Source organism: Hippichthys cyanospilos, chromosome 8 (assembly GCF_059441005.1).
Source record: "Hippichthys cyanospilos isolate Australia breed blue-spotted pipefish chromosome 8, RoL_Hcya_1.0, whole genome shotgun sequence".
Classification (NCBI taxonomy): Eukaryota; Metazoa; Chordata; class Actinopteri; order Syngnathiformes; family Syngnathidae; genus Hippichthys; species Hippichthys cyanospilos.
The window spans coordinates 5,851,802-5,867,190 of NC_142376.1; the positions used below are offsets into that span (position 1 = coordinate 5,851,802).

The window sequence follows — 15,389 nt, forward strand, 5'->3', positions numbered from 1 at the left end:
CAAACACATGAATAATAAATCCGTTCCTCCTCACCCCTCCCTTCTTCCACTCCCTCACCTTGCCCTCCATCACCCTCCCTCCCTCCCTCCCTCCCTCCTTCGTTCCTTGCATCCCTCCCTCCCCTTTCTCTCTCTCCCTCACATACACTCGCTCCATCATTTCTAGCAAGCGCACCCCCCCAAAAACAGCTCACTGTTCCTGAGACTGCTGCTTGGTGGTGGTGGTCTTTCCCTCCAGGACAGGAAGACCAACAGTAGCGGAGGACTGGACACAATAACAGGAAGAGGAAGTGGGCAGTGACCTTTTCTTTCTTTCTTTTTTTTTTTTTTTAAATTCTAAAAGAGTCTCATAAGGGTGAAGTAAAATCTGAGGGGAGGAGAGATAGGAGGAGGAGGAGAACCTGTTGGTGCTCTCGAAATATTCCCCAGTTGCTCCCTGGAAGTGCGTTCAGCTGCTTGTCATCGCTCCGATTTGGAAGGATTGGAAGACTTGGAAGGAAGCTTGGGAAGAAATCGAGTGTGCGGAGAGGAATCGGAACAAATCGGGAAGGATTCGGAACGGGTTCGGTGGTCTCGGACGCTCGGGCACTGAGAGGTAAGAGTTTGATTCCGCGCATGGGACACTTCATTAGGTACACCTGCGTCAGCTGTTGGTACCCCATGCAAAAATTCTGCCCCTGATGTTGGGCGTTACAAAAAAAAATATATATATATAATAATCATATCCCGATTCTGTGATGGTGTCATCATTAGGCACACAATCTAATGACGACCATTTTCCTGAGATCCCGTCATCCCAAAAAGCTAAACTTTTCATCATCCAAAATTGCAACAAAATCTTTGCTTAAATTTTGCTATCCCAGTGTTAGTAATAATTGACAATAAATGAATAATAAAATGACGTGATGATTGTTTGATTACACAACAGGACTAATCATTTTTTCAGTGATGTACTTTTTGTGAACTATTTTTTTAGTAACCCCTAATCAATGCGAAGCTATTTTTAACTCTTTCAGTGCCGAGTGTTATCGGAAAAGGAAATCTCAAGAGGGCTAGTATATTTAGCATTTTTACTCACCTTTCAAGGCCAACAAAATATTGTGTCTTTGTAATTATGGGTGGTTTCATATGAAAAACTGACTTGCATTCCTTACTTTGAATTGCATGTAGGTAATATCTGTGTTGTATGTGTGGAAACACTGCCATCCGATGGTCACACTTATCACTACAGTGCTCAATTGGCTTTTATTAGAATTCGTCAAGGTTGTCAGCTACTCTCCATAGAACACGTCTTTGACCAGAATTTTATCAGTAATTATTGTTATTACTATTAGACGATAATTTAAAGAGTTAATTGAAAAAAATTAGAACGGAATGGTGGATTTAATTAAATTTGTAACTACAGTACATTTGTGCTTGAATGTGGTGTGCTACATAAGAATTTCATTGTTTAGTATTACTCTCCATATGACAATAAAACTCTCAAATCTATTTGTGTTTAATCAACGAAATTCAGAAGATAGCTTGTGTAGCATCGCCTGTTTTATTTCTGTCTGGTCTGCCGGAAAATTGCGTCACTAATGAGAGTGCGCATCTGCGTAAAACTCAACAAAATAAAGTCATAAGTTTTGCAAATAAGTATAACACGAAGTTTCTTGATGTTCCAATTAATTTTCTCTTGATTTGAAAAGAAAACATACTTGTTTTTGTCACAGCAGAAAAAAGCACGGATACTAGTAGAAACCCTGTTAAAATTCCCCATACCCCTGGAGTGTCTCTATGTAACCCCAAGTTGATACCCCCACTGCAGTAAGCAATGCAAAAATTCAAACGAATGGCATGAAACCCCCCCCAAAAGGGCCCCTAGCTTTCTCCAAATGCAAGTTAAAAAAAAGCAAATGAAAATGGGAAAAATTAAAAAAATCTTTAGACAACACCACAAGATGGCGCCAAATCCAAATTTGCCAATTAGACACAGTTTTGGCCTGTGAAAAAAACTGTCTAGAACCCCGTCTAACTCGAAATGGTATGGTCCTGCTGGCTTATGCTAATTTGACCAATTAGAAGACTGTTTATCCACGTTTTATAAAATAGGAAACTTGAAGACATTCAATTTCAATGTATTTGTCCTCGCTTATCTTTGGATTTGCAACAAAGGTGATTTGACTTGTTGTTTCGCTGTGTCGGAAGCCATCCATGCAAGCAAAGCCGCGAGTCTAATTCCTGGAGAGGCAAAGTAGAAGGGAAAAAAATCTGGGAAAATCCTTTGGGTGCCATCTGGGAGACTCGGTTGTCCCGCCGTTACAGACACACGCGCGCGCACACACACACACATGTACAGACACGCGGGCATGATTAGAGGCATTCATTCATTCATTCGGATGGATGTCAGAGCGCCTGACAAGCTGTCCAGCTGTGACGATGGCCGCTCGGCCCAAGTCGCTCGCTGATTGCTTTGGGGAAGATCAACTTTGATTTAGACTGACGTTTTGTCTCAATAATAATGATAATTAACCTAATAAATAGGGGAGTTAAAATAATAGTTTGGGATCAATTAATTACAGTCATCATTAAAGCGTTGTATATTTGGGGGGGGGGTTTTGTGTTGCATTCTCGTACTTGAGTTTTTGGGGGTGGGAAAACTGGTCATTCACACCCTGAAGTGGACACTGATTGGCTGTCATTGTGTTTGGCATAACTTGATAGGCTCCTGTAGTAGAGCGGAAGGCAGACATGAACTTGGAGGAGCGTGTGAGAATTGTTTGTTCGATGAATGATAAATTTAACTAATGGTAAATTTAACGCCCTGACAGCACCCTTTACAAGTTATGCATTTAAGGAGCTTACTCCAGAAGCAAGTCAAGTTTAGCTTACTACATAAATGCAAAGCATCCAGCTACTCGAGATCACCCTGTTTTTGAGCAGGACTGCGACGGATGATGTTTTAGTTTAATATTTGTAATGTAATGTAATAATGTAATTGTATATATATATATATATATATATATATATATATATATATATATATATATATATATATATATATATATATATATATATATATACATACAATTTTTTAATACATATATAAAATTGTAATGTTTTTACCTGGGGTTTTAAATGCATTTGCTAATTAGCATAGATTTCTATTGCTCGCCATACGACGATTTTGCCTCACGATCCCAACTCCGGAACGGATTAATTTCACATGGTGGGGATCCACTGTATAGGGAGATTTATAAGTCCCCCCTTAACAAAAAGTCATTTCTCAGAAACTGACAGGGGGAGGAAGATAAAACAGTTTTTGCTCAAAAGGGGAAATGTTCGAAGTTTTCTGCTGAGGTCGATTCATGAAGCTATTGTCACAATCAATGTTTTTCTTTATGCGTAAAATGTGTTTTGCACTGAATTCATCGCTATTTACTTTTAATGACGTTTACACGAAATGGCAGTCTTTTTACCTGATGAAAATATCCAGTGGCATTGTTGGAAAAAAGATGAATTGAACTCCTGCTAACTCTCATAAACAATTTATCGAATTTCTTAGCATATTTACATAATGTAGGCTAATTTGGGGGAAAAAAATGCTTGAGAGATCATGGGAGAAATAAATTGTGAGGTTTTTAGTATTTTTCCTACAACATACAAATGTATCTGTTCGTACATATGAATGCAGATTAAAAAATGGTCTGTTTCCATAATTTTGTATTTTCCAGCATGGCTACGATTTTGTTGAACAAGTTATGAAAATTGTGCTTTCTCACCCCCAAAAATATATCTGTACTATACTTTTAAATGCTTTCCCTATGGAAGTTTAGCCCACTATTAATACCTGCCCAACATAACATGTATAATACTGCAGGTGAGGGATTTGACAGGTATCAAGAAGCATTTGCCGTAAATTGCGTTGTGATTCTCCAAGTCGTCTCTAATGGCGTCCATTCAATGGCCCAGAGTTAGTCTTAGATAGCTTGCCGTTATTTTCACCACACGTTCTGCACACCAAAAAAATCTCAGTTCCATTCACGGGCCGTAATGGGCTTCCATTTAAAGCTGACCCAGGCCGTCAATTATGTCCTGATGATGGGGGGCTATTAGTGTCGGAGCGAATGCCGCTGACATCGCCTCGGACAACCTCCGTGCACTCGTCTAACATGACAAGAGCGTGCACTCTGTGCGTGTGTGTGTGTGTGTGTGTGTGTGTGTGTGTGGTTGCACATATGCTGGCCCGACTTGCAAGCAGACAGATTGTTAGAAGCTGCTATGTGATTAAACCTGTTTTAATCTCAACACACACACACGCGCGTTCGTACAGTTGTGGTGAGGGTAAAAATTGGAGCCGTGTCAACAACAACAAAAAGCCGCGAATTTGATTTGCTTTTACGGGCAGTGGCGGGGAAAACTGTCAACATTTACTTCGGGCCATAAATTTGCACAAAACATTTGATGTCAATACATCCTTTTGAAACCCAGCCTATTTGTTTCTGTCCAACGTTGTGTCCATTTTGTCTCAGCAAGTCAGCCAAGAGATTTGAACCCCACTCAAAAATACCTCATTGGAAAGGCTAGGAAAATCAGTACTCGATATTTTTTTCCCCTTCCAAAAATCGCCATCTGCCTGAAAACAAACATATTGATCAGCCCCTAATTTTATGACCACAAATTGAGATTGACGAATTTCCCATTGCACACCTGATGATTTTTCAAGACCTCGAATGTGGGCATGAATACCCTTGGAGGTACGTGAAGACCTTTGAGAGTAAGATTTGCATCTGCAAATCTAATTTGACGCCGTGAGCGGAATGCTACATCCTTCTTTTCTAATTAAGAGCAAATTAATTGGAACGTGAAACAATTTATTGCTTAATTTTGTCGTCATTATGATTAACAAAGCATTTGATGTCAATACATCCTCTTGAAACCCAGCCGATTTGTTTCCGTCCACTGTTGTGTCCATTTTGTCTCAGCAAGTCAGCCAAGAAAATTGAACCCTACTCAAAAAAACCTCAATGGAAAGGCTAAAAAAATCAGACGAATAATTAGTACTCGATTTTTTTTTCCCTTCCAAAAATCGCCATCTGCCTAAAAACAAACATATTGATCAGCCCTTAATTTTATGACCACAAAGTGAGATTGACAAATTTCCCATTGCACACCTGATGATTTTTCAAGACCTCGAATGTGGGTATGAATACTCACGGAGGTACGTGAAGACCTTTGAGAGTAAGATTTGCATCTGCAAATCTAATTTGACGCCGTGAGCGGAATGCTACAGCCTTCTTTTCTAATTAAGAGCAAATTAATTGGAACGTGAAACAATTCATTGCTTAATTTTCTTGTCATTATCATGAATGAAGCATGAATGAAGCAAGATGTTAGATCATTGAGCCGTTGGAGTTGCAGAGTAAAATACCCCGAGAGATACCACTACAAATATAGCTCCAATCTTTAACAAATCAGTCGTGTAGCAACTTTAAGTGAAAAAAGGTTGACAACCGCCGGCCAAATAGACGCCAGAGCCCTCTGCAGTTAAGTAAACGAGCATTTAATGTCATTGTTAACATTTTTGAGCTTATACGATGCAAAGTTTTATCTGGTTTTATTTGCTAGTGCGGTAAAAAGTAGGTCAGCGTCGTCTGCCACTCACGCTGACAGCGGCGACCGAAAGCGCGCTGTTGTACTCGCCTGCTCGCACACGCCGAGACGGCAGCCTGCGGACAAGGCTCAGATGTAATTACAGATATTCTTGGAACTTGTTTAATCTTTCCGCACCTCTGCGGTAAATAAGGTGAAGATTTGATTTCATTTTTTTTTACAATTAATGAGACCCTAATCAGCACACGGAAAGTGTGAAAAGAAACCTGGCGCAACAACACAGGTGAAAAAACTCTCTCAGCATGTTACCATAGATACATTCAGTATTTTCTTTACTAATGATCATCTTATTTATAGTTTGAGGAAGAACATAACATGAACCAGAAGAAAAAGTTAATCACAGCACCGCATTAAATCTTCACTAATAACCAAACCATATGGAACCCTGTATATTCATTTACATATTTCATTTTGCAGGTTTTTCTGTGGCATCTGTACTCTTTTAGTCACTGAAAAACCTATAGGAACTGTGTTGAAGTTAGTTGAGGGTCTTCATTTTGACAAAAATTGTGTTTTGCTGCCATCTGGGGGCATGTTGGTGCAATGGAAGTGCTGAGCGATTTAAGGAGAAAATTCAATGATGAATTTTCTAGAAATTATAACTAACAGTAGCGTATCCCGCTCTTCCTGTCAGAGCTAAACTGCTAATGTAGCAATCACCTTATTTTACGTCCTAATAAGTATTGATTCTGAAAATCTGCAGTTCATCGCTGTTGCCTCAACTGTATGGCCTAACGCAGTTCTAGCCAATTTTTTGTGGAACACCTAAGCACTTATTCTGAGTCCTTCCTGACTCTACATTTATCATAAGAGATTAGCATGCGTCGTAACTTTGCGCTACTTGCTAGTATGCTAGTTTATACGTCACTTCAGAAAAGAGGATCCGCATCATGCAGTTTGTAGCCGCCATTGCGCATGAAGCTTGTGTTTCTATGGCGCAAGCTAGCTTAGCGCCTAGCATTGACGTGCAGCCGCAAAAAAAGATAATTCTGGCACCACGAGTGATAGCGAGATGTTTTGTGACTTGTCCAAATGAGCATGCTGCTGACGGAAGAAGCTTTGACGATCTCAAAATCGCATTGTCGAAGATCGTGACTTTGTCCCAAAACAATAAACCATAGGAGTCAAACTCCAGTCCTCGAGGGCCGGTATCCTGCAGGTTTCCTGGTTTTCTCAACCCAACACACCTGATTCAAAGGATAAACTTTTCGCAAGCTCTGCAGGAGCTTGAAAATGATTCTAATCATTTAAGTCAGGTGTGTTTGAGGAAGAAGTTTCAAAAACAAGCAGGATACCGGCTCTCGAGGCCTGAACTTTGACACCTGTGCAATAAATGGTTCAACCCTATAAGGGACTGTATTGAAGAGAGTCGAGGAGCTTATTTCTGAAAAATGTGCTTAGCCACCATCTTGCAACCTCGAGGTGGCAAAGACCTCTGTTGATGTGAGTTGAGGAGCTTCATTTAACCCTTGTGCAGTATTTTGACCATTTTTGGGTCATTTACTTACATAGGGATAACACACTCGTGATAGTGTGACAATCAAGTGGTTGTGATGTTAATGTGAGTTGAGAAGCTTTGACTAGAAAGTTATGGTTTGTTTTAGTTTGTAAATCTCAAGGCGATCGTAAGCTTATTCCGAAGCTCGTCTGATCTAATATTAAGTTCCATTACACTCACATTCAAATAACCTAATTTCTTAATCTAATTGCAATGACTTTTTTTGGAATAAATCCCACTAAATTCTGGTGAGAGACAATTTCGGTTCCAAATTCTGCCAAATAAAGTTAAGCAGTGTGTGTGCCAGCTGAATAAAAGTAAATAACGAGCTTCCATGTGAACAAGACAGAAGAAAATGATGAGTGACGGAAAGTTGACGAGTGCGAGGAAAGACAGATGACATGCAGGCAGAAAAACGGGAGAATGAAGGAGGAGGATGAGAAGGAAACACGCACACAGCTGGAACAGCAGGAAAGGAAGGGAGTGTCCTCCTGCGCTAATGACCGGCGTTCATTAAGCACGTTTTCCCAGAAGGCTTTGTGTTTACACTTCCTGTGACTGATTAAAGGGAATGGCTAACACCCCTGGAAAAAAAAAAAAAAAAGACCATTTATGGAAAACATATTGTAACGGGCGCCATATGCCGGAACAAATCAGTCAAATATCAAGGTCATATTTCTTTTGAATTTTATTGTGTATTATTTCAAACCTATATGTCCACAATATATTACTGCCAATCCAGTTTTTGACTTGTACAGTATAACTGTCAATAGAAAACACAGTAAAAATGTTGAAAGTTTAAGGTCGTCAATGTCAGTGAATGAGTTAAACGCAGTATGTTACCGTCCAATCTTTTGTCGCTTTCTTATGTTTCCTAAAGCTAAAATAAAGGCTTAGACCTAATTGTAGAGATTGTAGAGAATTATTGTCACATGTATAGCACAAAACCACACAGTGAAATTCTCCATTTAGTGATATGAGACCAATTTTTAAAGATGTTTTCGGTCGGGGTAAAAATGTTTTAGCCTAATTTGATGTCCTTCGTCAGTGGACTAGCTGCAGGGAAAGAAACCATTGTATTTGCAGGCACTTTAATGACAAAAAAAAAAAAAAGACCTTGAACGCAGCACCATGTTATGTTCCACCATTTTGAAAAGATGCATGAATAGGAGTCTGTACGCTGCAGTAAGTGAGATGAATACATTTTGGAGAGAAACTATTTAGCTGTCTCCAATTTCACTCGGCAAATAAATCAAGATAAAAAAAAATCCATCTCATTCCCAGTTTAATTAATTTAGCAGTGAAAGGACACAAAAGGCCGGCTGACAAAAAAGAAGGACAAATGAAAAGTGGTGGTCGGCGTCTTTGTTTGAGCTGATTTACGGTCGGGGGGTCACGGCGGGTCTCCACAATATGAGATTAGGCCATTAAAGGGAGGCGGCCCGGTAATCCCCGCATCCTAATCCCGCCTTCTCCCAGCATGCCACTAATGGTTGAAAGACAATAAGATGGCATAATCTATTCAGCGGGATGCGTTAGAGATCAACGGAAACACGGTCAACGTTCGGATACGTCGCTGATGTTAGCGCACAAAGCGGGAGACAGAGGAGAAGCAGTAAGGGAGACGAAGGGGGATGAAGAGAAAAAATGGGTGAGGCGGAGGGAAGCCAAAGTAAGAGATAGAAGAGGATAATGGGGAGAGTCATTTGGGGAGAAATTATTTTACCCAGATGCATATATTGTTCATAATATTGCATTCCGCTTAGAATAAAACGCAATGACCAAACTGATTTAAAATGCTATGTATAGACCTCAATAGGAATAAAGAGGGACAAATTCCATTTGGATTTACAGGACCCTTGTGCAGCATTTTAATAATTTTTTGATCCTATTCTTCCTAATCATTCTCAAGAGTATTTCAGTCAATGGATGGCACACTCCTGGAAGAGCCATTTTGAAATTTAACATGTCACCATCTGGGTGAAATTTCAGCTCCCTGGTGCCTTCTTTGAAGTAAAATTCCTTTGATGTAAAGAATAAAGGATTGGGTCAAATACTGCGCAAGGGTTAAACTGATGAGGTTAGAAAAGTGGTCTTAAAATGGGGGTAGATTTGAACAGACTTTCAGTCACCAGCAAATCGACATTAAATGCTTTTTAGTGCAATGACAGAAACAGTATTTTTTGTTTTAAACCAAGAAAAAAAACTGGGAAGAAAATGACTGCTGAATTGTGTTTTAGTGACAACCTTTTTTTATGTTATGTTTTATACGGGTGCACATCAGTGACGGAACTCTTGCCAGAAATAAAACATATGAAGTTGGACGATGTATTTTCTGGGGTAGCTGAAGAAAATACGCCAAAGGATACAACTAAAAATATATTCCCAAAGTGTTTGTAACTCAAACATCTACGGCACAGCATTTGCTTGGTTCGGGGTACTTGGGTGAAAAAAAAAATATAATTTAAAAAAAAGGTTAAGATCTACTGCATTAGAGGGTGAGAAAGTGGGAGAGAAGGGATGAAGGTGACCAGGAAGACTGTGGGGGGAGGACAGTGGTGAGGAGATGAATACAGAAGGAGAAGCAGGAAAAATTCAGAATAAGACCGGTGGGGGAGACAACGGGGGCGGAACCAGGGACTGAAAGGTTAAATGAGGATGAGGGTGGAACCGAATGTGAAACTATAAGGGGGACTGATGGCTTACCTGAGAGATGATGCTGAGAATCACCCTCAGGAGACAAGCGGGGTGAATAAGGTTGAAAGAGGGGGGTGTCGATAAGCAGAGGTGACGGTTGGGGGGATTGACTCGAGGGGTGACACACTGAGCGTAAGACTGACGGGAAAATTGATGGTGACATGGGGTATGATGAAGGGTGACAGTAGGAGGACATAGCGTTACAATTCAGCCCTCGGATAATCAATTAGTTTCCCCACGATCCACACCTTACACCCCTTCGTTCTCACGCCTCGGCTCCTCCTAGGTTTCCGTCTCCCCCCTCGATATCCTCGTCACCCTCGGTGTACCCCCTCAAGCTACCCCCACAGTGTCACCTTCAGGCAACTCATCAGTTTCTCGCCAATCCTCATCCCTAACTCTATCCCCCTTAGTCTCACCCGGGGGTAACTGTCTGTGTCACTTCAGGCAACCAGTAAGCCCCCCCCACCAATTCCTCCCCCAGTCTCTGCAAAAACATGCAACAATCTCCTCGCTCGTTTCTGTGAATATTTTCATCCTTCCAGGTCATTTCTATTTAGTTCCCCCTCATACTGTAGCTGCTCGATATGGAGGTTGTTTGAGAATCAGGGCGTTCACACCATGAAGTCAGTCACCAGGAATGTTCACTTTTGTACTTTTTTATCACCGAGCATGTTGCCAGATGACGTCAACCCTGTTGAACTTTTCCCCGACATGGCGGACATGCTTCACCACGTCCTTTTAGCACTTCTTCCAGTTATCTTCCCAAGCGAGAACGAGAATCGTCGGAAAATGTCAAACCGCCGCTTGCTAAGTGTCCGATAAAGACGAACATGTCCCGAGTGCTCGGGTAAAATTGGGCCGGCATGTTTAATAAATCCCCCCGCGGCCTCCGGGGTGAAATGCTTTCAGCACCGGGGTCCTAAATGTTCCACCGGGTCCCATTTCTGAGAAGCTTTAAGAGTCCTGGTTGTCCAAGATTGGCCGACCAGGACTCCCGGGTAGTGTGCGCATCGCTGATAAGTGGTTTTAATGTCACAGTCTTCTTCTCCCTCATCCTCACTTCTTCACCCCCTCTGAACAGATCATGGCTTTGCTCCGGCTCTGGACCGCGGGGCTTATTCTGGCCATCGCGGCCTGGTCCGTGTCACCCGGCAATTCAGAGGACTCGACGGTGGGATCGGAGAGGCAGCAAGGCGTTGCCCAAGAGATTGTGTTGAAGGAAAAACATCCCGCGCTATCGCGAAAGAGGCGGGAGTGGATCTGGAACTCGCTCTACGTGGAGGAGGAGAAACCGGCGCCGATTCCTTACAAGATCGGGCAGGTAAACTGGAATCAACCGTTGTTTCATGGTGTTCAAAATGTTCCCTAGGTCATAGCTGTCAAACTCCAGTCCTCGAGGGCCGGTATCCTGCAAGTTTTCCAGTTGTCTCTCCCCGACATACCTGATTCCAATGATTAGTTTATTAACAGGAGCTAGAAAATGATCTAATCGCTTGAATCAGGTGTGTTTGAGAGAGAGGCTTCAAAAACATGCAGGATACCGGCCCTCGAGGACTGGAGTTTCACACCTATGCCCTAGGTAATGCAGTATATGAAATTTTGTCTTTGGCACATAGGACGTTCAAATTCTAATGAAATGCGAGTTTTATGGCAGCAAGATTTCTAACCAGGAAGTGAAACATCTCATTGAATGAAACCATGCCTCGCACCGTGTGACTGCCACCATACGTTCCAATAATATAAAATAAAAAAACAAAGTAACTTTGGGGTACATTAACTTATGTGCGCTGATCAAAAAACTACAAAAGAGATAGATTTAAAGCTATATCATATGGAGAAACATTGCTATGGATAAAATCTCAAAAAATTTAAATTTCCAGATAGAGATAGAGACCCTCTAAAAAATTAATTAAAGCAAAAAAATTCCCTCTGGACTTTGGTGGAGGTGCATTTTGTTTAGCACCCACAACATTGTATCCTTTTTTCAGCTTAAGTCAAGTCAGAGAGTGGACGTGAAGCGATTCAAAATTGAGGGTGAAGGCGCAGACAGCATCTTCACCGTGGACCATAAGGGCGACTTGTTTGTCAGTAAGTCTCTGGACCGCGAGGAGAAGAGCGCCTACCACCTGACCGCCAGGATGTACGACGGCAATAACAAACTCATCGAGGACTCGGGAGACTTTGTGGTTCAGGTGACTGACATCAATGACAACAGCCCGGTCTTCCCCAAAACCTACAACGGATCAATCATGGAGCGGTCCACCATAGGTACGTTATAGACCAAATCGAAGACTTTTATTATTAATAATTAAAAATACTACTACGATTCATCGGTTTAATGTCGTGCGTTATCCTGGCACCTGTCAGAAAACAAATATTTCATCTTGAGGAAGATCAATTATATTTAATTAGAAGCTCAATTTAGCTCAGAATTAGCAGAGAATTTTACAAAAATTTTGCAAATGCCACAGGAATTTTCCCAGGAATGTTGCAATTTTCACAAGAAAGACTGGAAACGGATGATAAATCTAATACTGAAAAAAAAATACCGTGTGCCCTAAAATTGGCTGGCGACCAGTTTAGGGTGTCCCCCGCCTACTGCTCAAAGCCAGCTGGGATAGGCACCAGCAAGCCTGCGACCCTTGTTAGGATAAGCGGCTCTAGAAAATGGATGGATGGATATTAAGATTAGAGAAAAAAAATGTTGAGACTGGCCCTTTAAGAAAAGTTGCATTATGGGGTTGCACTTGGGCTGCAGGGAGAGTTAGTGCCGCCTCTCACACTTTGATGCACTATATGTGTGTGTGTGTATGTATTTATGGTGGTATTGTGAACTTGGAACTTTAACACACACACTCTATTAGTTCTAACAAGTCTTTACCTCCGCAGGAACCAAAGTAATCGAAGTGAGGGCGACGGACGCTGACGACCCCACCACTGCAAACGGAGAGCTGCGTTACTCTTTGACGCCCGACGGCGACCTGTCTGCCTTTGAAATCGACAGCATTACAGGTTTTAAACTTGAAGTCATTTCAGCTTCCTCGAGTCTTCCAAAAACCGGCGTTTACGAAAATCTAGCTTGTACCATTAATCTGTAGCTAAAAAAAAAAAAAAACATTGGGGGAACCAATGTAGTCAGTCAAACCTGGTTCTTACTATTTACGAACCTGAAAACGTCTTTAATCGTGAAGAATAGTTCGCATTGTAGCATATGTTCATTAACTCACTTTGTGTCCAGGAATGATCAGCTGCAAAGTAAGCACTCTGGATCGGGAGACCAAGAGTCGGTATGTGGTGGTCGTCCGAGCTCAGGACATGAGAGGAATGGCTTCGGGTAGCACGGCCACGACCTCCGTCACTGTTAGAATCACCGACACCAACGACAACATCGCGTCCTTCACCAGACGTGAGTATCGTACGGCAATAAAGGCGCAATTGTCACAAATACTGAATATTACGAGATGACATTTTACGACGGCAACAAACTGCTCGTCTTTTATTCTGTTTTTGAAATTAGGCCTTCTAGTAAAGAAATAATTGCTCATTTTTGAGCATTTGTGTAAAATAAATATGACGGTTTGACACAAAATGGATTTGAAGAAACCCGAGTTTAACCAAAGCTAAATAACGGCTAAAAGAGTTCCGTTTCCGCCGTAGGGACGTACGAGTTGCAGGTTCCGGAGGACCACAAGCTGAACACGAGAATCGGAACCTTAGAGCTGGAGGATCGAGATCAGATCCAAAACAAAGAGCCCATCTTCTCTTTACCCATCGACAACAAAATGTTTTTTGTGGAGCTCGGACCCAGCAAGGATGGCAACCTCATGTTGAGACAGGTAAAACTCATCCTTTTTTTTGTTTTTTTGTCGTTGTTGTTATTTTAATGCCAAATTACTTTAGTTGCAACACTGTAACCTAAGACAGTATTATTTTAAACTAAACTGTTTTTGTTCCTCGTGGACTAGAAAATAGCTTTTGTTGTTCAAACCAAAATGATAATGCTATTAGCTATCAGAAATTTGTGTGGTAGTAATAAATAGTTGGGAGTTTGCATTTCTAAATAGACATGATCAGCCACACAGTTAGACACAGTTAGATTCATATAATTAAGTCCAAATGCAGGCAACCGGAAAATCTGGATTTCACAACACTATGCCTCACAGGAAATGTAGTTTCCGCTATAATCAATGAAAAGTAGAAGTTCCTAACTGTTGCTTTCAAACTGCCAATAAATGTTAATTTCTAAACTCTGGTTCCTAATCGTGAAACGGCTTTCATCGCCATCCATCTGGAAACAGAAATGTAAAATCAAAATTTATTGACACAATGCCTCACGGGGAATGTAGTATTCCTTCAGGCAAAACCGCCATAATCAACCAAAACAAAAAGGTCGTAAATGTCGCTTTGAAACGGCAAAGAAATTGTCAATTTTCTATTCTAATTTTGAAATTCTGGTTCCTGATCGTAAAACTGCCTTTGCGAGTACCGATATCTTGAAATAAGGTTGATACCGGCGCTGATACCGGGAAAAGATACTTGCCCATCCATACACGAGATTAATTCGTTCAGCGTTTGGGCTCGTAAGACAAATTCACCGTATGACCGGCAATCCAAACCTATGTTCAATAGCTAATGCGTTTAGAACTCCAGGTAAAAACATCCAAATTGTACATACATATTAAAAATTGGTGCCAAAATAGTATGGTAAGTGCCACGTATATATAATATACAAGTACACTATCAGAAAACATCATAAGTAAAAAATAAAGAAATTATTTATTTACTTTTGAGTGGCGCTTGTTATGCCCATATTCCCTAGTAAGGGCAGCCTAGGCTAAGCTAGCTTCGTGTTTCTTGATTATCTCCAGATTCATTTCCATATAAATCATCTTCTTACTTCCATCTCTATAATCACTAGCAATTTTGGGACTCATGGCTAACCCTTTCAACTTTGAAATAAGCAGTATAAATACACTTTTGTAACCACTCATGATGGAACAAAGCTCTACCATTCCGCCATTTGGAAACGAGTGAGGCCGACCAATAGCAGACCACCATCTCCGTGAAGAGACGCTGACCAATAGCGTAACAGAAAATAAGTGCAATTACCTAAAAACGCCTGCAGATGGAAACAAAACAACAAATACAGTCATCCCCCTAGGGTCATGACAGTTGTTTTTGTCGCCGGAAAAATACCGTTAAGAGGGGGCGAAAAAACTCAGTATTCCACATCCCAACATGAAAAAAAAAACGTAAGCCAGGGACGCTGTAACGCGAGAGTCCACTGCATTAAACTCAACGGGGATGGAGTCTACTATATTTGTTTATGGCCCTACCCCTACCCCCCTGCAAAATATTAAGGCTCATCTATGTTCCAGTTGCACCGGTTTCTCTTTTGATGTGACATTTAAGCGTCTTTTTATCCTCGGCTGACTCCGGGCACATAAATAGAACTCAGGATCCGAGCATTACAAAACATCCACGAGCAAAGAAGAACATAAGCATCCGAGGCAAAAGCCACACTCACACACATTTA

General features: G+C 41.2%; 1 protein-coding gene across 1 annotated transcript in view; it reads left to right on the plus strand.

The window, feature by feature from the left end:
- Positions 1-213: 213 nt before the first annotated feature.
- Positions 214-15,389, plus strand: part of cdh5 (cadherin 5) — a 36,594-nt gene continuing 21,418 nt past the window's right edge. The window contains exons 1-6 of the mRNA XM_088421260.1: positions 214-595; positions 10,935-11,174; positions 11,842-12,121; positions 12,743-12,865; positions 13,092-13,259; positions 13,511-13,689. Coding sequence (XP_088277386.1) covers positions 10,938-11,174; positions 11,842-12,121; positions 12,743-12,865; positions 13,092-13,259; positions 13,511-13,689 — 987 coding nt within the window. The 5' untranslated portion in view covers positions 214-595; positions 10,935-10,937. The remainder of the gene's footprint in view (positions 596-10,934; positions 11,175-11,841; positions 12,122-12,742; positions 12,866-13,091; positions 13,260-13,510; positions 13,690-15,389) is intronic.